Here is a 23,527-nt window from a genome sequence, read left to right on the forward strand (position 1 = left end):
TATGTGTTTCAAATGCAGGGGTCTAGGGAAAAGCCCAAGCATGCATGACCAGGCCGATTCCACATCCAGCACCACCCCCCCGCCGGCCAGTTTCGTCTTGACCTCGTCCCAAAATCTATGCACCTCCGGGCAAGCCCAGAACATTTGTAGCAATCCCGCATTCACTTCCCCACACCTGGGGCATTGGGGCATTGCTGCATAGCTGATCCCCCAAACTTTGCAATCTTCCCGGGGATTAAATAAGCCCTGTGGGTAACATACAGTTCAAGCTGTTGGAATCTCGCGTTCCGGGACACCTTTTTGTGGTACCTCTGAGCCCGTTCCCACTGCCGATCCTTCATGGGTCCTCCCACCTCCTCCCAATCTTGTCTCAATTGGAGCAACTCCTTCCCTGCCCTTACTCGCAGGAGCTCATATATCCTCGATATTTCGTGCCCGCCCTCCGATACATCATACATGGTTTGCAGGGAGGCGTCTGGATCTTCCGCTAGCACTGTCTCAGGCCATCTTTCTCTAGTCTTTTTCACAAGCATAGTGTACTCCCGTCTCTTCCTGCAACCTCTGAAAGTCCACTGCCTCCCCTTCCTGCCATATGTCCCAGAGGGTGGCTAGGCCTACCTGTTCCCAGTATCTGCAGACCGATTCAAGTAGTTGGGGGTCGCTCCCGCACAGCGCCGCCAAAGGGGCCTACTGGGAGTACGGCTCCGAGTCCCCCCCAATCTTCCATGTCCTGTGCCAGATCTCCCAGCCCAGCCTCAGTAGCCGCCCCTTGCCCACCAGTTTGTCTCTGCCCAACCACACCACTTCCATCAGAAAGTATGGGGCTGTATCTCCACGCAGGAGCCTGGCTTCCGCCGAGAGCCACCTGGCCACCTACTGCAGCTGCCCCGCCAGGTAATAGAGTTCGAAATTAGGCAGGCCTATCCCCCCCTGTCACACGGGTTCTGGAGCTTCCACAGAGCCACCCTATTGCTAGAGCTGCCCCACACGAAACCCCTACACACGCTGTGAAGTTTCGCGAATAGGCTCCTGGGTATCAGAAACGGGACATTTACGAAGAAGTGCTAAAGTCTAGGCAGGACCACCATCTTGAGCAAGACTGCCCTCCCCATCATGGTCAGGGGCAATCTGGACCAGAATACCATGCTGTTCTTGATCCCCTCAATCGCTGTTTCTGTGTTGTGCTTGTGTTCTGCCTCGTCCGTGTGGTAAATATTTATTCGCAAATACCTAAATGTCACAGGCTGCCATGGTATTGGCAGGACAGGCAGCCTCTGCACCGGCACATTCAAATATATGCCCAAGGGGAACAGACTGGACTTTCCAGGGTTCACCGATATTCCCGAGAGGATGGCGTAATGTTCTCTCAAGTTTATGGTTGCTTAGCAACCGTGAGCTCATCCGTGGGAGACAAAGAACCATGCTGGGGAACCCTTGGACGGTGTCGGCAGGGCGTTTTTGAAAGACAGAAAATGGTCCGCTTCAAAGGGGCTCTGCACTGCGTTTCCTTGGTTTGGCGATGCTACTTCATCTGCAATATTTTCACTACTGTGCAGTCACACAGTCTAGGGTATTGCTCCCCTCTCCGGGCGTCTATCTGGACTCTTTTGGGAGACGCAGCAGCCTTCAAAATCCGGACCATTACTGCAAACAACATTTTAAATCAAAATATGCATATTATGGCTTCAAAGGGAGCTAAATGCTGTAGCAACTGGAAGTTCTTCATTTCTTTCATAAAATCTACCTGGTAGATGCGTAATCCTGCGCTGGGGCTGCTCGTTTACCAAAGATTACAGCATGCGTTTTAAAACAGGTTCTGCAACTAGTTTTTAAAAACTCTTCACGTCTGTTGTAAGAAAATTCTGCCATTTTCTACTGTGATGCAGGGATTCGGCTGGATCTATGCAGCTATGTGATTTGATAGCATAAACTTTAATACTCTGTGATTTTTGAGAGGTAGCAATGGAGTCTGTGCCATTCTGCTGCCCCACCCCCAAAAAAAATCTATAAAAAAAGAATCCTATGGCAATGCAGAAGTTGCTTATTGACGATGCATGGCGACATGAATTCTGATATCAGCTCCAGCGGTTGGCCAAGTGTATGATCCTGCGCAAAGCAGCTAATCCTCCCTGTCCTGTAGCGTTACGTGTTATACAAATCTTTATGTGAAGGTATTTATAAAGTATCGATATTGCATCAAGGAAGAGCAGGACACCTCAAGAAGAGTTACATGGTGTAGGGGTCAAAACAGTCGGGGCGGTGGAGTGCGCTGGAGGTAGAAGATGCAAGTTACGCCGCCTCCCTTGACACCAAATCAGTGCTTTGAGATGCCAGCGTTAAGTGGCAGTTCTTTAGCACGTACCACTTGCAAGTACTTCAAAAGAATCTAAATGGTAGTGAGAAACAAGCAGATCAGTGTTGCCTCTACTGCTGTTTTTGTACTCCGAACAGAGGCAGCAGCAGTGCATGTCACAAAGAGGGGCTCTTCTATTTAGTCATCTGGCCTATAACATAAAAATAAAGCCATTGCATTCAGGTACTATACATTAAAGAGTATTAATACTAAAGACTAAAATGCAATTTTATAGCCATTTTTTTTAGAAATATTGTAAAAAAATACACTAAGTGATAGGATTTTTGAGGGAGTACAAAAAAGCAGTTCCTACTTATACCCCCAACCTCTCAAATTAAAGAGTATAATACTCCTGGAGCAAACTTACTTTGAGTCCTGCCTGACTACATGTGGACGCACATGGGCATTTGGTCCGCCATCAGTCTCCCTAAATACATCTTTGCATCTAATGCCCCTCCACCCCCCCAAAACCCCTTTTTAGGTTAGACTGTGAACAATGTCATGTGATAAGCCATTTATATTTCGCACACTATTGTGGTATTTGTATGCATGTTTGCATACATTTGTTTGTGCTCCTATTTATTTTGGGCGAGTATTCTTTGAACATAGTAGTCCATCACCTCACTATGCCGTCAATTGTATTCCTATATCCATCTCTTAAGACCTACTCCTACAAGTTGCTGTGGGGTATATCAGTGAAATCATGTCCTGGTCAACACTCACTTGGGAAAAGTGTGCATGTCTCCTGTTTGCAGATCGTGCATCACGAAAATATATTTGTATTAAGAATTGATTGCAAGCCTTAAATACGAAAGAATTAAAGATCACGCATTGCACAGTATGTAGTCAGTGCAGTTCATTTAGTATGCATTCATTGTTTTCTCAAAAATGGTATGGCGAGCCAAGGTAGCATGGCAATGGAAGTAAAGATGACTTGCAGCCAAAAACACCAGGCTGTTCTTATGCTTGTGAAGGACAGAGCAAAGTATCTTCATAAATACACATTAAATGCCTCAGTCAACTAACTCTGTGACTAAATGAAACCGTTATGAACTTGCTGGCTAGATCACCGTGACTGTGTACTTTCCACCCGCTTTGTTCTGCTGCTAAATCCCATTGTGCGCAGCTTCTCCATGTATTCTGCCTTCCTGGAAATAACCGTAATAACTAGTGCTTAACATTCAGTACGACCGTCGCGGTGACTTGATTGCTTGTTAACATTTTCAGTAACTCTACAACGCTAATGTTTTGCAGAAAAGAAAGTTGAATAACTATCCAGAAGTAAACATCTTGTGATCAGCGACACGTCAACTGGAAGAATGCTAGATATTAAGGGCTCTGTGTGACAGCAGTCATTGCACTTGTACAGCACGGTTACTGAACTGTTCTGGCAAGGTGGTACTTCTATGTCAAATTGTAGTAATGTCAGTATATGTTGAAGAACTGTAAAATTCTGTTTATATTTTAGAAGGTATTTAAGGACATCTAGGGAATGATTTAATCAACGGGAGCGCTAAATTATTTTTCCTGTCAAACGGGGTAATCATTTTAACTCGGCATTTGCAATCATGGTTCAAAACCTTTAGCTATAAACATATCCAGTTTTAAAAGGGAATTTAGATTTAAAAATGTTAATCATTATATAAATCTATATTATAGCGCCTTGGGTTTGAGAGCACTTAATATATATTTGAAGTGATTGATATTATTTGCCAACTAATACAAGAGAGAATATTTGGCATACTTAATTGGAAAGAGTTTGTATGCAAGATGCATGTTAGTTAATGTGTGCAACTGATTGGCATGTCTTGCTCTGCCAATCTCACATGGTATATTTCTTTTATTCAATTCCAAAATAGAACAACATGTTCAGTAAGTACCAGTTCGTTTCAGCGTGTCCTCATTATTCAGACACGCCTTATTGGGTAAACCTCTGACAGAGGACATGTAGTCCAGGCTATCTACTTTGAAGAAAACAAAAGGGGTAATTTAATTAAAAGCCAGTTCTCGATCACTGCACAACGTAGGTCTCTAGATTCCTTTATGTAGATGAGAAATAGAAAAATGTGTATTTATCAGAAGGTTGCTTGATTATTCAAACCATATGCCAGTGTGTGGATGTAGTGAAAAATATCTTGCTCCCTGTTTTACATGAAATGCTATTTTTCTTACTGTGCTTCTAGCCTGCAAAATGGCCGCTGGAAAACTACTCCTTGCACTCGTCAACTGGTTTGTGCTGTGTTTTTACTGGCAGTGTTTCACCGCTGATTTTTTTTTTTACCGCACTTTTTTTACTGCTTTCTTCCCCCCAACGAAATACGTGTGGGGGGGCAGGGGAATCACCTCTGCCTATTGAATATTTTGTCAATCCAACCAACCGTATACATTCTGCCGCAAAACAGCTGTAAAAGGTTGAGCTGAGAGAAATACTCAGTGAAAATTACTCTGCAAAAAATACCCTTTACCAGTCAACCATATCTGTAAGTAAAGGGTTTTGCTGTGCAAACCATTGTCTTGTGGACTCGTCTTTTGTGGCGTTTAAGTAACCACTACGTTTAAAACCCACTTCAAAATCGATAGATCTCTTAATTAATACATTATTGCAAAAGTAGCCTGCTGTTTTCAGGATTTCTTTAGTTGGCAAGCAGAAACATTGTGGAAGGTGCATTCATCTTAAAGATCTGCCCTTCCCTGTAGTCTTCGCTGCCTCCTGCAGGCGTTAACCTGCCTCATGCAGCATATCTCTCATTGCCAAGAAGTAGCAACGATGTAGCCTTCCTGCAACCTCTTTAGCAAGGGTGTTTCAGCAGCAGTCAAAGCTTGCGCCCAGACCCTGGCTCTGTATCATTTCCACAGCCGGTTGTCATTGCCAATATTCCCGGGTCAAATCTCTAAAGGTCCATATTGGTATGTTGTGCAGAGACAATTCTGTAAATGCACCTTTTCGACTTTACATGGTTGCCCTCATTTTTGTATTCACTTTTCCGTTGACGTACCATTTCAAATCTTGAAATAACCTAGAAGTAGATACTTAAAAAATGAAGAACGCGCAGGTTACCACCAATTTCTGTATATACTGTACATTGTTAAATTGAAGGAAACCGGAAACCGTGAATGTTCGATGAAATGGTTTTAAAGGCACCGCGCCCTGTGTGTATGTGATGTTAAAGCTGCAAGCTGTTTTCCACTGAAGGCACTCCCATGCCAGTTTACAAAATAAAAACTTGCTTCTGAAAGCACTTATACCAACGTTGAGGGAATAACCTCGCCACTGCCCAGAATTTCTCTCACATTCTGGAACTACCGTCCAAGTGCTAAGAACGTGACATACACGCGCTGAATGCATTTTCTGAAAAATGAATGCAGCGCCGAAGAGGTTAATTTGCACGTGCTAAATTAACAGTACATAGAACCTTCATGAATGTCCCGTTTACTTTTGCCATCTGATTGTCTCTTCATGTGTCTTAATCGCACATCTACTGCGGTGTAAGGGCTTTTAGAGAGCAAGCTTTCCCTTAGGATTGCCCCCTTCTGTTTTGTTATCGGTACTACAGGCAGTCTACTAAAATGTACCTGCCGTCCTGTTGGTAGAATGGGGTGGGCTACGAATGACATTGCATTTAAACTCTGCCAGATTTCCTTATGCCCTCATGCTGTTTATTTACTGGGACCACTTAGCAGAATATTGATTCATACTTTTAGCACTTAATAAAACATGAAAACCCAATCTTGCTTTTAAACTGTGTGTAATGGTAGCAGATTCCAGAAAAGCCTTACTTACAGGTTATCTTGTTGGCACTTAATTTGTTCTATACCTAGGATTCTTGATTTACTGACATTGTTATGGTCACATTGCATACAGTTAGTAATGCATGATGGTTTTGCATGTTGTAACACAAATAACACTGCACTTCTATTTTTGCACTTTCTTTACTAATTTAATAAACATTATTACCAACTAAATACACTTGTTTGCCTCCGATTTCTTATGGTGTAATTGAAGCTTTCTTTTTGGGGTTGAAACGTATTTCTCCTTCAGAATCATGCACCAAAATAATCCAATAGGTGAGGATTTCTACCTTTTATCATTGTTCGTTATTTGATAATCATTTAAAATGGTGTTAAATAATTCTTTTGATAATTGTAATATTCCCATTATTTGTTTTGGATCATGTGGAATACTGTTTCTTCTTGTGTTTCAGGGCAGAAAAAGAGGCTCTACGCCGGAGACAAAGTCAAACTGATTTAGCCCGCTTAAAGCCAATGAGTGCTTTTGGAGTGAGAAACAGATACCTTTCCAGACTAGGAGCTCAGGTATTGCATTCTTGTGGTTGTCTACGTAAAGCACCTTGGTTATATCGCTCATATTGTCGTTGTGATTTATTCGATTTTGCCATTAATGAGAGTTGGGGATCTTGCCCTGTGATCGGGTCTTTAGGTATGTCTTGCTCTCTGGGGTTCCAGCAATTCACTTAATCTTTCCATTCTTTCTCATTAGTGTGTCGCATCAGCCAAGGCTTAACTCTCAGGAGTTAGGGCTTGGTAACTGGTCCAGTACACACTTTTCACAAATACCAAATGAGAGAATGTCGATGCTTTACATTTAATTTAAAAAAAGGTGTTCTTTGTAATTTAAAATGCAAGAGATAAAATACTACACTAAGCACCTAAATAATCTTTGTAAACAAAATAAGTGCAACATTGTAGCCGGTAAGTAGCAACAGTTTTGAAGAATTCTTGAGTGTTCAGTGAAGAGTCTTTGCTAAAAGGCATATTGCAATCACAGGTATTTGAAACACTTTACCTTTCTAGGCAAGAATGTTTGGTAAGAGACCAACGGGAGCCAGTTGTGCAGGTTTGGACAGTTTATCACAGAAATGAGCCAGCTTCTGCAAAAGTGCCCAATACATTACTTTCCTGGAGTTCCAGTGAGGCCTAACTACATAAGACCCTTAGTGGGGAAGAGGTCACCCAGAGATGAAGATTAGGGTGAACCAGTGACTTGCCAGCAGCCCCAGAGAGTCGCAAGAGCAATATCTGGGGTTCAAAAAGCGGTTCTGCAGCACACAGTTTTGAGGGTGCCTGAGGCAGTCACTGTGCATGTTTGGCAACCAACCACCATAGGTTCCACCAATGACACATCATTGCAGGGAGGACCCTAAGGCCCTTGGGAAGAACGATAAGAAGATTTGCATCTAAAGGATCGCAGGTCAAAGCCAGAAGAGCAGAAAGGCAAAGGAGAGGTCAGCGGTAGTCCGCAATGCATGACTCCTTAATCATCCTCGGGCACAGGATTCAGTTTATGCAGCTGAGGTTGCCTTGAGGAACGTTGGATAATTTTACAAAACTCCACCTGTGGCAGGACTAGAGAAGACTCCCTCTTAGATGTACAGGGTTTCCAATTCTTAGATTTGGCCTGAACTACCCAAAAGGCTTGGTAGCAATGGCTGAGTAGCCAGGCTTAGTCTAGGACGGAAGAGGGCTGTAAGTAGGCACACAGGACTCGGAGAATACAAGGTAGTTCAACGATACACTGGCACATTAGTAGTTTATATAAAAAATAGCATGTATTATATACACAGTAAAGTTAAGGCTATTAAGCAAGGTTGTACGGCCTACTATTAAATCAAAATAGGATAAAAGTGATAACATTCTTGTAACAGGTAATCAAACTTTTACAACACTCTGGTAATTTAAATTAACCACTGCTTAACCAGGCTTCAGACATCTAACCCTATATTAGGTGCTACAAACAGAGTCAAGGGGGGCGGGGGGCACTGGGGGTCCATTGACCAAGGCTGAAGTGGAAGGAAATGGGTAAGTAGCTGCTAGAGCAAAGTTCTATTGTTAGGTAAAACCTTCAGATCTATGATAAATCTTCCTGACCTGTGTCAACCCGAGAACTTATTTCTTGGACTTGGTAACTATTTTACTGTGTCCCTAGGTGAAGGGGAATTCCCCCCCCTTCAACCAGTCTTTTACTATTTTTATGGGTAACTTTGTCTCTCCATAGTGTATGGTTGAAGTTGTTATAGTTTCCTATAACTTTTGGGCTTAGGCTGGGTTGCCCCTTTAGGCTCCCCTGTTAATTTTTCTTTCATGTACTTTGGGTGAACTCCTGTTCCCAAGTAGTAAAGAGGGATTTTCATCCTCTTTACCTTTTGTATAAGTGAGCCAGCACACCCCACCTTATGTGGAGTGCTAGGGGGATACAATGTATCCTCTTACTTACCTGGTAACATTTTGTTACAATTGCAAGTTTGCCCGAATGGCTCGTGGCAGTGTAACTAGTTTTGACTTTTTGTCACTATTGTTCGCAGGCTGTTAATTCGGCCTTGGTAATGCATAGTGGTAGGTAAGAATTAGTGCAGTCCAACTGGTGTGGGACTACACAAGACTTATTCTTGATATTGGTTAACCCACCTTTTAATATAGGCCTGTGCTACACAAGTTGGTAGTGTGTCTGAGCAGCCAGGCTTAACCTAAGAGGAGGGGGTAATGTGAGCTGGAGAGCTGGACAATGTAATCAGTAAATGCAGATATCCAAGTAAACACTTAACTACTTAGTTATATAATACATTATTTATACACAAGGATATTTAAAGCATTCTATAAAAAGCAGTAATTAGCTGTAACAATAATCCCAAGTTGGGATTCAAGTCAAAAAGTGAATAAAGCAGGTGAGTAATTCATTCATATGTTATACATGTTCCAGCACCCAGAGGTGACATCAGTTGATATATGTATCACCCTTGTAGTATTGAGTTATTTAAGGAAGGAAAGGTTAGGGTTAGATCAGAACAGACTGATAGATTATAAGAACATTTAGATTCTTTCAAAGAGGTGCAGGCAGTCTATTATCCCAGCATTACATTTAAACCATGTAAGGGAACAAGCACTGCCAAATCCAATAGGTTCAGAAGGCTAACTTTAGGGAGCCAGGACAGCGAAAGTCCATGGGCAAAGTCAAAGTTCTGATGCTGTTCTTCTTAGAAACATTTTCTTAAATAGTTGGTGTTCAAAAGAGAAATCACAGCAACTCAAGAGTCGTCACCTTTAGAAAGCACAAACTATAAGGACAATGCAGGTAAATTGAGATACACTTAGTGTAGGGTTAAATCACACTCCCAAAGATAGGAAGCACCCCAAAGGACAAAAGGATAATGTACCCTAGGCACTTGGCAGCAATGGATTTATGTTGATTCAGTGGCTCTTTGTGGTTTTGGTGCCTTTTTTCAGCACCAAAGAAATATGAAAAGCTCTGGTAAGGATGTCCTGGACTCTGTTGAGGGGACTCTGGACGCAGATTTCTTGCTTCTGTAGGTCCTCTGGATGCCCACGAAGATCTGGCCGGATTTGGACTTCGAAAGACAATGCACTCACAGGTGGCCGAGGTACCACGAGTATTGGCCTTATGCAGCCTTGGAAAGTCACAGCAAGTCGGGGGTTGTGCCAAAATAGTTTGTCTCGAGGCTAGTTGGTCCCAACAGCCTAAGGGAGGAAGTCGTCTTTTACAGGTCTTCCCTGTCGATTCGAAAACTGGGTCAGCACAGCTGTAGGGCTTCACCGGGCACTGCGCTGTCCAGGAGGGTGCTGCTGGCATCTTCTCTCGTCTTCTGTTTCGGATGTTGTCCTCCAGTGGTCGACTCTGCTGTTAATACTAAAAACCTTGCTTTTATGCAAGTTCCTATTCATTCACAGCACTCGGCTGTCAATCACACAGCAGGGTGGATGTCCTTCAGGACAGCCAGTCAGCCAATTGGAACTGGTTTCACTCAGGTACACCTAGAGTCAAAGGACAGGAAAGTTTCCGGACCCTCCCTCACTTCCTACCTTTCCACACACACTGTAGTCTGGGTAGGCTTCAGGGCTGAAGCCTGCCAAAGGCAAAACACACAAAGGACCTGATGCAAACAGAGTAAAAGCCCAGAAGAAACTAACAACAAATGGCGCAATAAGAAGACGGAGGCCAATTTGAGAAAATTGTCACCCTTGGGTGCAGCACTGCAGCTGAGGTATCATCCTGCAGATACATGTAACTAGATAGTAAAAAAGAAACCACTGCCACCAGCCATTCAAAACACAAAATGTTATATGAGAAATGGGTTATAGGCGTTACTATGCAACTTCCCGGCACTCCACATAAAAAGTGATGTCGCAATGCAAAAGCAGATGCCTTTGGAGTTTACCAGACTCCATAAAACAGTAAGGAACATAGAAAATCATAGTCAGGAAAACACATGAGTGAGTGAGAAAAAGGTCCCACTCACTCGGGAGTAAAAATTAAAAAGCCCTGAGTCCAGCAAAAAGAGCTGGTGGTCTCGAAGGTTAAACAAAATTGGCACAGAAATGAACATTCTCCCTAACACACAGAAGAGCCACTATTTTGTTGAACTGGTGGGCACATTCTTTTTTTGCCATTTCTTGTGCGTTTGCTGTTTTGGAGGTCTTTCCGTGCCATTCTAGGCATGAACGACCTTGGTGGAAGTTTTTGTCTTTGGCAGGAATCCTTTGGATTCCCCACCCAGGCTCCAGAGTGTCTGAGAAGGCAGAAAGCGAGGGAGGAGTCCAAAACTCTGAAGCCCTTTGTCACCTTGCCTGAAAGGAGCCAACTCCCTGTGGGGGGGGGGGGTGGCTGTCCTGATTGGATAGCCATATCACTCTCTTGCTGCAACATGTAGGGAGAGAATGCAGAAGTGTTGCTGTAGTTCCTGATAAAAAAAACTATGAACTTGAAAGCTGCTGACAAGTTGACCACTGGACCTGAAACGGAAGATGAAGAAAAAAACCGGCATAGTGATTTCCAGCGACCGGAGAGCCTGCTGTGTAACCAGAGCCTGCTGTGACCCTTCCTTGCAAGCGACCTGGGGATCCCGAAAAGGATGACCTGAGCCTAGTGAGACCCACTAGACTCAGGAAGACTGCATTTTGAGCCGGGCTGCAATACCAAAAACACAGAGCCGCAAACAGCTGTGAGAAAAAACACTTGCCTGGAGCCTTCCCTGTTGATCCCTGCTGCACATTCCCTCCAGTGTCCTTTCTTCAGTCACCTCAACAAGGAATTCAAGGACTGGCTTTGCGGCTGCAGATCCTGAAGGTGTCCTGCTGCAAACTCATCTTCTGTGGTGAGGTACTGTGTTGGCTGGGGTATTATTTAGCTTAAGCCATGTGTGATTCCTGTGAATTTTGGGGGCGATTCATGTGATTGGGAGTCCGGTCATCCAGTTCGCCCAGGCCCAATGCTGGAATCCCTCTAGGGTGTCTTCTCTGAAGTCCCTGGACCCTCACTAACTCTAAGGTGAACTACTTACTTGTTTTGAAGGGACTTCTGCAGGAACTTTGACTTTTCCTACAACTGAACCCTATCTCAACGTACCTACAGCTGGCACCTAGCCCACTAGGGCCCCTTTTCTGCCTCTGAGATAACTCATGCAATAGACTAGGGAAGACTGGATAATAAAGGATTCGAGTGGATTGGGTCCTCGAACGTATTCCATATCTATGACGGTAATCACCACAGCTTTGCTGCTTCGGAAAATCTTTCGGCATCTGCGTCGATGACGTCGATACGGCGTCCTCAAGGGCCTCCGTCGAGCCGACGTCACCGGATGTTATAAGTAGGACACACAACGCCCGTAGCCTCAGTTCCGTTTTTTCTGCGAACGTGTTCGCTTCGGAGATCTCGGCGTGCCTCGATTCTACTGAATTCTGTTCTTTCGGTTCTTCAAACCTGTTTCTTCATTGCATTTGTATGATGTCTTCGGCTTCTTCCACCCCGCGGTCCGGGTTTAAGAAGTGTCGGGTGTGCAGGTCCAAGATGTCGCTGACGGACACGCACAACGCTTGCCTCTGGTGCCTCGGGAGGACCATGATACGGATGACTGTGTCGACTGCCAATCGCTCACATCGAAGGCCTTGCGGGAGCGTAAGAAGCTGTCGGTCGGTAAGGTGGCCAAGTCCTGGAAGTCGCGTTCCACTCGTCTTTCGACGGATGATTCGAGGGGCGACTCTCCGCATCGTCGTCGTGAGTCCGGGGTTCTCGGTCTGGGAGTCGGTCTCACCATTCCTCTGCCTCTTCGAGGCAATCCAGGAAGCGCTGTCACAGGTCGCCTTCCCCGTCCTCGTCCGAGGACTCCACCCGTCGGCGGGTTGCTTGTCCCAACAAGCATTCCACACATGAGGAATGAGATTCCTTCCGAAAGGAGATGTTGGCAATTTTTTCAATCGCAGGGCTCTGGTCCGTCTGTGCCATCTGAGGACGCCTGCCATGGCCGTACTAGAGACACCACTCGTCCACCTTCGGGCTCGAGCAGTCGTCGCGACCACCTGGCGCCTTAGAGGTCCCGGTCGGACAAGGATGGTCACTCTAGGCATGCCTGTTCCAGGTCCTGGTCCTCGACGCCCTCGAGACTGCGAGAACCTGTGAGGTCTTCAAAGAAGACCTCGGCGCCTGCGGCGCCGAGTTAGTCGACGGACTCTCTCGAGGCTCTGCCTCAGAGGAAGTCGTCGACACCATCGGCAACCAGGCTGTCGAGAGACACGCTCGGGGCTCCGCCCTCGAGGCCTGTGTCGACGCCGTCGAAGCTGTCGGCGCCGCACTCAACATCTATGCCGATTCCCTCGACGCCTTTCGAGGCGACGTTGTCGGGGATACCCCGTGGCACAGTGGAACCCCCCAGAAAGGCTCTGGCCAAGGCTAAACATGTCTTTGTTCCTTTTTCTGTACCCTCCTTCCAGCCTCTGGATTATATTTCTGAGGTGGATGAGGGGTCTGAGGAAGGTGAGGTTCCTGATGACCTCCTTTCTGGTCATAGCCAACTTGAGGACCTTCGTCAGTCGTTGCATGACGCCAGTGGTCTAGACACCTCGACGGAGGTGGAGTTTGGTAGGCCTGAGCCTGGCACGCATGCCGCATCCTCTTACCGGCGCCTGATGTTGAGGGTCACGGATTACCTGGGGTGGTCGGCCCCCCCTGGGGATTTTCAGCAGGATGACCTGACCGATATCCTCATTCAAGGTCCACCAACTGACCCAGTGCTGCCATTCCATATGGCCTTGCAGAGAAGGGTGGCTGCGGCCTGGACTTCTCCGGAGAGTCTCCCGGCAGTGAGCAAGTCCTTGCCGAAGAAATATCGCCCAGCCCGTGGCGACCACTGCTACTTGACCATGCACCCCACTCTAGAGAGTTTGGTGGTGCAGGCGGCTACGGCCCCCGCAAAGCTGGCGCCGTACCCTACCATCCCTCCTGATGGGGACGACAAACGTTTTGACGGTTGGGCGAAGGTGTTTTCTTCTGGGGGAATGGCGCTTCAGGCTGCCAACTCCGTTTGTGCCTTGTCTCGTTTCACGCACACTCTGTGGAACTGTATTTCCTTAGCGGCTGATCATATTCCCGATGGTTTTCTTGCTATTGTGCAGGATGGCAAGGATGCCATGTGCGAATCCGTTCAGTCGGGTCTGGGCATGGTTGATTGCGTCAGCCGGTCCATGGCGGCGAGCACCGTGATACGCAGGTTTGTGTGGTTGAGGAAGTCAGGGTTTGGTCCTGATGTGCAAGCCCGGCTCCTCAACATGCCCTTTGATGGTGAAAATCTTTTTGGCAGCAAGGCTGACGAGAGCCTTGAGAGGTTGCAGACCTCAAAAGCTGCAGCTAAGTCGTTGGGTGCTGCAGTTCGCCAACCTCTGCCTTTTCATCCTAGGGGACCACAAAGGAGGGGAGGTTCCTTTTGATATTACTCGTCCTTTAGTAAATCGAGGGGAGCTGCTAGTCAAAGGGGCCACCGTAGGAGTGCCAGAGGTGGAAAACAGGGTACTCGAGGTGCCAAGGCCGCTCAGGCAGTTGCCTCTTTGCCCTCAGGCACTGCCGCAGCTGCTTCAGCTCAGTCATGAGGCCATGTCCCATGGTTCGCCGGTTGGGGGAAGGCTGGCGCAGCATCTTGTAGAGTGGCGTGCCATTACTTCTGATGTGTGGGTTCTGGAGATCATAGCCCATGGCTACTGTCTTCCTTTCCGGCAGAGGCCTCATGAGAATCCACCAGGGAATCTTTCTTTGAAGAGTCTGGATCCGCTCCTTGCGCAGGAAATATAATCCCTGCTGGAGAAAGGCACCATAGAACTGGTGCCTGTAGCGGAGAGGAACAAGGGATGGTATTCCCCTTATTTTTTGATTTCGAAGAAAGACGGGGGATTGAGACCCATCATGGACTTACGCGGTTTGAACAAGCTCCTCAGGAAGGACAAGTTCAAGATGGTTACTCTTTCTCAAGTCCTCCAGGCCCTTCAACTTCAGGACTGGTTGGTGTCTCTAGACCTCAAGGATGCTTATTTTCATGTGCCGATCCATCCCAAGCACAAGAGGTACCTGAGGTTCGCGGTTGGCGACTCACACTTTCAGTTTCGGGTCCCGCCGTTCGGATTGACCTCCGCCCGAGGGTCTTCACCAGACTCATGGTGGTGGTGGCAGCTTATCTCAGGAAAGTGGGGGATTCACGTCTACCCCTACCTGGACGATTGGTTGATCAGGGCGCGCTCACCCGAGCAGGTCCTGGATCATCTGTCCGTCACCTGCCACTCCCTTCACAAGCTGGGCTTCTCCCTCAACTTAAAGAAGTCCCACTTGACGACAACACAGCGGCTCCAGTACATTGGAGCAGTGCTCGACACATCCATGGGGCAGAGTTTCCCTCCCCAGGTGAGGGCTCTTCACATTCAGCAGATGGTGCACAAGTTTCAACTTGCCCAGACGCTCCCGGCGTTAGAGATCTTGAGGTTGCTCGGCCTCATGGCATCCTGCATTCTTCTGGTGCCAGAGGCTAGGTTGCGGATAAGATCTCTGCAATGGGCCCTCAAGCTCCAGTGGTCATAGTCCTCTGGCAGGTGCCGCCCTCGGTCGCCCAGGACCTTCTGTGGTGGGCCGTTGAAGGCATTCTGATGAGGGGGCTCCATTTTGGCTGCCCTGGCCGGAGGTGACTATGGGGAGTTCAGGCCAACGAGTTGACAGTCAGCGGTCGTTGGTCTCTGTCGGAGTCCAGACTCCATATCACTCTGTTGGAGCTGCGGGCTGTCAGGCTTGCCCTGAAGGCTTTTCTGCCGACTGTGCGAGGGAAGAATGTCCTGATTCTGACGGACAACACAGTGGCCATGCACTACCTCAACAAAAAGGGGGGGCAGGGTCACTTCCTCTGTGCAGGGAGGCAATGCAGCTCGGGTTCTGGGCCATCCAGCAGGAAGTTTCGATCTCTGCAGCTCATCTGGCCAGAGACGGAAATGAGACGGCGGACGCTCTGAGCAGGCAGAGCGCGATCTCTCACGAGTGGGAGCTGGCTCAGGAGATTCTCTTGGAGATCTTTGCCCTTTGGGGGACCCCTCAAGTGGATTTCTTTGCCTCCAGTGTCAACCGGAAGTGCGAAAGGTTTTGCTAGCAGGAATTTCCTCCAAAAGGAGCCTTAGGAGACATGTTCGTGGTGGATTGGTCCTTCCCACTGCTGTACGCGTTTACTCCAATCCCCGTCATCCCGCAAGTGCTGCGGAGGCTACGGAGGTTCGGTTCCCGGATGATCCTCATTGCTCCGCATGGGCCCAGAGGACGTGGTACCCGGACCTTCTCGACTTGTCCATCTGCCCTCCACGTCGTCTTTCCTAACGAGACGATCTGCTCTCACGAGACGGGGGGGGGGTCAGGTTCTCCATCCAGAGGTCAGGTCCCTCAACCTTCACGCTTGGCTTCTGAAAGGTTGAGGAACAAGGATTGGGACCTCCCAGAAGACGTGATGGAGGTGTTGCTTTCGGCCAGACAGCCGGCGACTAAGTCCCTGTACCGTTGCCGTTGGAGAAAGTTCTGCGACTTTTGCCGGGTTCAGAATGTGGATCCTTTTTCATGTGACATTCCTGTGGTTCTGTCTTTTTTGCTTTCATTGGCCCACAGGGGCCTGCAAGTGGGTACTGTTAAAGGTTACCTGGCGGCGCTATCTATATTCAAGCGCTCGCCTGAGCAGTGTTCCTATTTCAAAATTCCTTTAATTTCTCAGTTTCTCAAAGGACTCACTAACGTGTTTCCGCTGTCACCTTTCCAGGTGCCTGGTTGGGATTTGAACCTTGTTCTGAAATTCCTTATGGGTGCTCCGTTTGAGCCTTTACATTCTTGTCCGTTGAGGTTGTTAACCCTTAAAACAGTTTTTTTAGTTGCGGTCACTTCCGCTCGCAGAGTGAGTGAGTTCCAGGCACTTTCAGTTAAGCCACCCTTCACTGTGTTTTCATAAGGACAGGGTTGTCATTAGAGTTTGTTCTTCCTTTCTTCCGAAAGTGGTGTCGGAATTTCATTTAAGCCAGAAGGTTGTTCTTCTGGCATTTTATCCTCCTCCACATCCTGGTAAGGAAGAGGAGAGGCTCCATAGGTTGGATCCTAGGAGAGCTTTAAGTTTCTACATTTCACGCATGTCCCGGGTCAGAGTGGACGATCAGCTCTTTATTGGTTACGCTGGAAGGCGTTTGGGACAAGCTGTGACTAAGCAGACTTTGTCTAGATGGATTTTCTTGGCAATTTCTGAATGTTACCGCCTGGCGGGTAAGGACCCTCCGGTAGGCTTATAGGCCCATTCTACTAGGGGTATGGCTGCCTCTACTGCGATGCACGTATTCCATATCTATGACATACTCCCAAAGCAGTACCAACGTATGGAGGAGGGAAAAAGAATTTAGAATATAGAGATTTAGAATGCCCAATCAAATTGCAGAGTACAGGACCGCCTTGCCAAAGGCCAGATCCTGCCCATGGATAGAATCTAGGGAATGGCGACGTACAAAAGTATGGACCGAAGCCCATGTGGCTGCTTCACAGATGTTACGAATAGGAACATCCCTCTGCAGGGCAGTAGAGGCAGCCATACCCCTAGTAGAATGGGCCTATAAGCCTACCGGAGGGTCCTTACCCGCCAGGCGGTAACATTCAGAAAATCCATCTAGACACAAGTTACAGACAAAACCGACCTTCGGCAGACATTGCACTGCAAAATGGCACAGTGGAGGTTGCAGCTCTTCGAGGGATGGCTCAAATTGAAGTTTGTCTTGGGACTGGTTGATCCAACTAGTCCAAGGCAGGAAGTCATTTTCGGATCTTCAACTTTTGGACGACAGGGATATTTGGATACAGCAGTTACTCAGCTGACACTCCTGGTTGCTGGAAGTGGCTGCAGGTGTCCTTCTGCTTTGGATCTTCAGTCCAGTGGTCTACTCTGGGGTTTAGTTCATGCGGTGACTGAGGATAAAGCCTCACGTTCCTCACTGTCCTCTGGGCCATCGCACACGCTTTCACCTCATGGCAGTTTCCAAAAACCAAGCGAAGGTTGTTTCGGACCCTCCATATAAAAAGGCTCTCCTTTCGCATGCGGAAGAACAGGCGTCAAAAGGCATTTCGGCGTCGCCTAAAAAAGCGCCGAAAATACAAGCGCTAATCAAGAAACACGTCAGTGCTTCACTACTCAAGGCAAGGTTGCCGAAAAAACACAATATTTTGCCATCTTTGGACCAAAAAGACACCCAGAGTTTTCTGACACCACAAACACCCTCTATGGGGTTATGCACCATAAAGATACCATTGCCTCCTCCCATGCTAAGGATGTCACTTCCTCCCAGGGCCCCGTCATCTCGGGCTTCCCACACTCCTGTCATTTTACACCAGAACAATTTAATAAAATTTTAGAGAGAATGTCCTGTTTCATCGTGGACAAACACCCCCCACCAATTCACTGTTCGTAGAGACGCCTCAGAACCAGGGGAATCAGCAGAGCTGCCCTCTGCCAAAAGGTCTCATCTTGAGCCACAGCCGAGCCCCTCTGCAGTAGGCACTCCAGCCTTAGCATTCCAAGATGCCACTCAATACCAAGACCTTTCTCAGGACTCCTATTATGACAACCAAGCAGGGTCTCGGGGCCCTCTATGAGCAAGACCAGTTATACGACGATGATGACATTTAGTCGCCAGACCATCAGGACCATCCGGTAGCAGATTCGCCAGTTGACCACCAACTCCAGTAGAACGAACTGCTAATAAAAGCGGCGCAAAATCTCAACATCGACACTCAGGAGCCACAGGTCGACAAAGACTTTGCAGAGGATATCCTGGGGGATAAGAAATCTGCCACCCAATTTATCCCTCTACTGCAATCAGTCCAGAGGTGTATCCAACTGTCCCTACTAACGCCTAATCTTAGAAGGGCGGTCAATCCAAGAATAGAAAAGCTATTCAGACCAGCGACAACTGACACCCTGTATCAGGGGCAAGCTCAGACCAGATTCTCTAGTGGTCACCACCAGAAAAAGGGCAGGCACTCCCCTGGCGTCAGTAGAAGCCCCGCTAGACAAGGAGCGTAAAAAGATTTATATGTTTGGGATAAAGGTTGCTTCCTCTGCAGCATACCAGACAAGAATTGCTAACAATGCGACACTGTTAGCTAGTTACGGCTGCCATAAATGGGATGAGCTGTAACAACTCGAAACCGTCTCAGAGCCACTAAAGACGCAAATGCTTAGAACAGTCTCCGAGGGCAAACAAATCTCCTAACTGCATTCTGAAAAACAATCTGATTCAGCGGTTAGCATGCCTGGCTTAGGCAGTCAGGGTTTAAGTTAGAGACTGCAGCAACCCTCTTAAACATGCCAATAGAGCCAAACGTTTTATTTGGTAAAGCCGTAGAGGACGCCCTTAAGAGTGCCAAGTAAGAGTAAGATAGTCTCAAATCCCTTGGGTAGTTAATGAACAGGCCTTATTTCCAACGGGGTTCCCCAAGAGATTTCGGGGCCAGGGTGCACAACATTCCTCGGGCTACTCTCAAGGAGGACCTTCCTCATCCTGAGGCCAGTCACGAGGCTGTGGTGCCTGATCCAGCTTTTAAAGAGGGTATAAAATAGGCAGAGGTAAAGGCAGAACTTCACCTGGGACAGGCTCAGCCCCTCCCAAGCAATGACACACTGTTTCAGGTCCCCTTCCCTCCCACTCCAGTAGGAGGCTGAATCACTCAATTCACCCATGCATGGGAGGGGGATAAAATCGGACAAGTGGGTGTTGTCCACCGTGACATCCCGCTCACCAAGACAAAAGAAACTGACAGCAGAAGAAACAGCCATACTGCTGAAGGAAATAAAGGTGCTGCTCGAGAAGGACGCAATAGAAATCGTCCTGGCAAACCAGGTAAACAAGGGTATTATTCAACGTACTTCCTTGTGCCAGAAAAGGCCCTTACCATGCGCCCAGTACTAGATCTGCACCCCACGAACAAATGTCCAACCACAAAAGTTTTGTTTGACCATGCTCCAGGAGGTGATTCTACTCCTGAAATGGGGAGACTACTTGGAGACATTGGACAAGAAAGATACATACTTTCATATTTCAATGCACCCTGCGCACAGAAAAGTTCTGCATTTTAAGATAACGGGAGTAGACTACCAGTTCAAAGTACTTCCATTCAGCATCTCCTCAGCACCAAGAGTGTTCACCAAGGTGCTTGCAGTAGTAGCAGCAAACCTGCGTAGGACGACTGGCTAATCACTGGGGAATTTCCTCAACTGTGCTAATTAAATACGCAAAAAACATTAAACCTACTCTTCAATCTGGGTTTCTCCATCAACGAAAAAAAATCAAGACTAGTCCCCAGCCAGATGAAACAGTTTCTGGGTGCTATCTGTTAGGGAGAATTCTCAGAAATGTGCTAATTCCTCTCTACCTTAGAGACCCCCAGCAACTTTGCTGGATTTTAGTACTTTTAACCTGGAGAGAGTGGGACCCTTTTTCCCACGCTCTCATGTATTTTTGTATGATTTGAACTCTGTTTCTTTGTAAGTATGGAGTCTGACAAACTCCATAGGTATCCCCTTTACATTTTCACACAGCACCTTCAGTGCAGTGGCACAGGGAAGTCTTTCAGATTTCCCCAAGGTTTAAATCCCTTCTCTTGGATAAACTCCTATTTCTAAGAACAGTAAAGTGAAATTGACTTTACTTACATTTTATAACTTTCTAGACCTAGAACACACTTTCTTACAATAGGGTGCTGGAGGGGTTACTTAGAGAGATTTACTCTGCGTGCCAAACCAGGTTTGGTCCCTTTGTTGGCTTTGTCTTTGGCGGGATTCACAAATGAAACCCGCATCTGTCTGCAGGGTGTCTGGCATGGGCAGGAAGTGAGGGAGGTGCCTGAAACTCCTTGTGCTTTGTCTCCTAGGAGACAGGAAGGCACTCTTAGGTGATTGGCCGGCTGGCTGTTCGGCAAGTACAGCCGCCCTGCTGTGTGACTAACAGCTAGGCTGGAATGAATGGGAGAAACCTGCATAAAAGACCAGGCTTTTTGGCTTGGAAGGCAGAGTCGACCACTGGACCAAGGAATCAGAAGAATAACTTGGAAGAGATGCCTGCTGCAACTCCTGGACTGTTGGTTTGCCCTGTGAAGCCCTGCTGCTGTGCTGAAACTCCGAAATTGCCTTGACTAGAGAAGCTCTGCAAGGACGACTTCTCCCCTTGAGTTCGTATGACCAACCAACTCCAAAGTAAGGCCGTCTGGACATCCTCTCGAAGCTGGTTGTATTTCCACTGCTGCTGCTGCTGGAACCGAAGAACCAGGGAGAGGAACACCAGATTGTGTGCGTTGATTTTAAGTTGGCCAAGAGCTCCAGGAAGATCCTCTGGACTCCCAGGAAGCAGGACTGACCGAGCCTGAGCCACCTCAAGAGTGCTGGACCCCAGATGCAAGGAAAGGCCATCTCGACAGCCAAGAACCGCAGTGGTGCTATTTTCTGAGACGCGAGGAGCTGAAACCGCAAAGTGCCACTGAATAGAAGTTGGTCCTTTTCCATCGTCCCATTGCAGTGCAGGAGTCCTCCAGACGTCCTCCCTCTTGTCCCCACGACTGAGGCCCAGGAACACAGGATCTGCAAAGCTGCTCAGGAACAGAAGCCAGCTGGAACCAATTTTCTTCTAACCAAAGGTACTGTACAGTCTAAGAGAACTTATCTCTTGTTGCGCAGCCTCACTTGTTCTCAGTTGAGACAGGTCGTGGTTGCTTCTGTAGAGTTGCTAACAGTTTCTTTACCTCACAAGCCTAATCAGCTTGTGGCCCTACTTTGATTTCTTCTTTTCTACAAAGACTTGAGACTTTGTGCAAGACTTTGACCTACCTGTAAGAATTGCTTCAGCTCACGTAGGCTTTTGCCCAATTGACTTTGTCTTGGCTCCCTGAATGACTCTTCCTCCCTCTGACTTGGTGTTTGGTCTTCCTTTTAGGATGGGGTTAACTTGCTTCAGAATATTCGTGACATCTCTTGTTTTGTTCTAATAACCTTTTTCTTTGACATGCTCTCAAGTATTGCTCTAAATGCAAAAGTGATATATTAATGTCCACAGTGTCCTAGCTACTTAAGTCACCTGAGGGTGTAGGAAGTGTCTGTGTGCCACCCCAAATGGGTATTTGCTGATTTAAAGAAACTAAGAGGGTGTATTTTGGAGTGTATTTGTATGTTACTATTATATTGCCCCTTCTGAAGAATGCTTACTCAAACTGTCTTTTAAATTAGTGTTTAATCAACAAACTGTGTCTGGCAGAGTTTATTTGGATACTTGTCACTGTGAATCTCTGTGTAACTCCACTACTGCTCACATTGACCCCCTTTTGAGATAAGCCTGGCTGCTCAATCATGCTACCAGCCTGTGTAGTACAGGCTTAAACCAAAGGTTGGGTTCCTATTGCCAGGAGGTCATGGTTGTTGTAGTGCAACCAAATGGGAACTGCTCTAAATCTTGCCTAACATTATCCTAAACACAAAAGAGGAGCTGGCTTTTCCCTCAAACGAGAGAGTACAAAAGATGCTGTTGCAAGTACCTCAATACAAGGTCTGTAGCCAGATAACGGTACGCAAAGCAATGAGCTTACTAGGGATGATGGCCTCTTGCATTTATTTGGTTGTTCATGTGCGCCTGCCCATGTGTCCAATGCAGGAATTGATAGTGAAACACTGGTCTCAGGCAAGCGGTCAGTGGGACGATCTAGTGGTTGTTTCGCTAACCCTGGTTCAGGCTCTTCGCTGGTGGTCCAAGGACAACCTTTTCGCGCTCTGCCAGCTCAAGCAGTCTTAACTACAGATGCCTCACTCGCCGGTTGGGGGGTGGGGCGCCCTTCCTCCACAACACAACTCACGGACAGTGGACTCACACTACTGCTCAGACATATCAACTTCCTGGCGCTCTTGGCAGTCCTCAAGGCTCTTCAGGCCTTTCAGCAACATCTCCAGGGTCAGACGGTGCAGGTCCTCACAGACAGCACCACAGCCATGTTACATCCGAACAAGTAGGGAGGCACACATTAAATATGTCCAAGTCCTACCAGAAAATATGGAGGTGGGCACTCAAGCGGAAATGTTTCCAACATCCCAACATGTTCAAGGGGAACTCCATTCTCCGACAGACACTCTAAGCAGACATCCTCTACCAGAAGAACACGAGTGGCAACTCGACCGAGATATCCTAGACAGAATATACTCACTATGGGGTCATCCCCTGCTAGACTTGCTCGCCGCAAATATAAACACAGAATTCCCAGACTTTGCGTCCAGGTTTCCCCAGTCAGGGTCCAATGGCATCCCTATGGATCGACTGGTCAGGGAAATTTGCTTTCGCTTTCCGCTTCCCCCACACCTCCTTACCACTTGAACCTTCCACAAAGGTGTATGGATATCCTCAAGGAGGCACGAAAACCCAACACCAGACACTGCTGCTTTAATAAGTGGAAAAGATTTGCGATATGGTGCACATTACAATCACTGAGCCAGCTAACATTCTACACTACATGCTTTACTTACTAGACTCTGGACAATTATTTAATTCCCTAAAGGTGCATCTGGCGGCCTTATCGGCTTACACCACTTCACAGAATAAGGTGTCCTGGTGGAAAGTCCCTGTCATTAAGGCATTCATGTAAGGGGTAAAGAGGCTATTCCCCCCAATGTCCAACCCTCCCCCAGGTTGGGATCTCAATTTTGTGCTCTGCAAGCTCATGGGGCCACCCTTTTGAGCCTATCCACAAGGCCAGCCTAAAGCATCTTACCTAAAAACTGGTAGCTGTCACCTCCATAAAACGAGTCAGTGAGCTACAGGCTTTGTCTGTACAAGACCCCTTTTTCATTCTACACGTGG

The 23,527-nt window shown here is 47.2% G+C and overlaps 1 protein-coding gene across 2 annotated transcripts in view; it reads left to right on the forward strand.

The window, feature by feature from the left end:
• MFSD1 (major facilitator superfamily domain containing 1) overlaps positions 1 to 23,527 on the forward strand; it is a 499,977-nt gene that overhangs the window by 464,676 nt on the left and 11,774 nt on the right. The window contains exon 16 of one of the 2 annotated variants that reach the window (XM_069618453.1): positions 6,556 to 6,667. In XM_069618453.1, coding sequence (XP_069474554.1) covers positions 6,556 to 6,667 — 112 coding nt within the window. Of the gene's footprint in view, positions 1 to 3,607; positions 6,317 to 6,555; positions 6,668 to 23,527 lie in introns of those variants that run through there. The other variant, XM_069618454.1, reaches the window with a different exon arrangement.

The sequence above is a fragment of the Ambystoma mexicanum genome, chromosome 10 (assembly GCF_040938575.1).
Source record: "Ambystoma mexicanum isolate Mex_15411 chromosome 10, UKY_AmexF1_1, whole genome shotgun sequence".
Lineage (NCBI taxonomy): Eukaryota > Metazoa > Chordata > Amphibia > Caudata > Ambystomatidae > Ambystoma > Ambystoma mexicanum.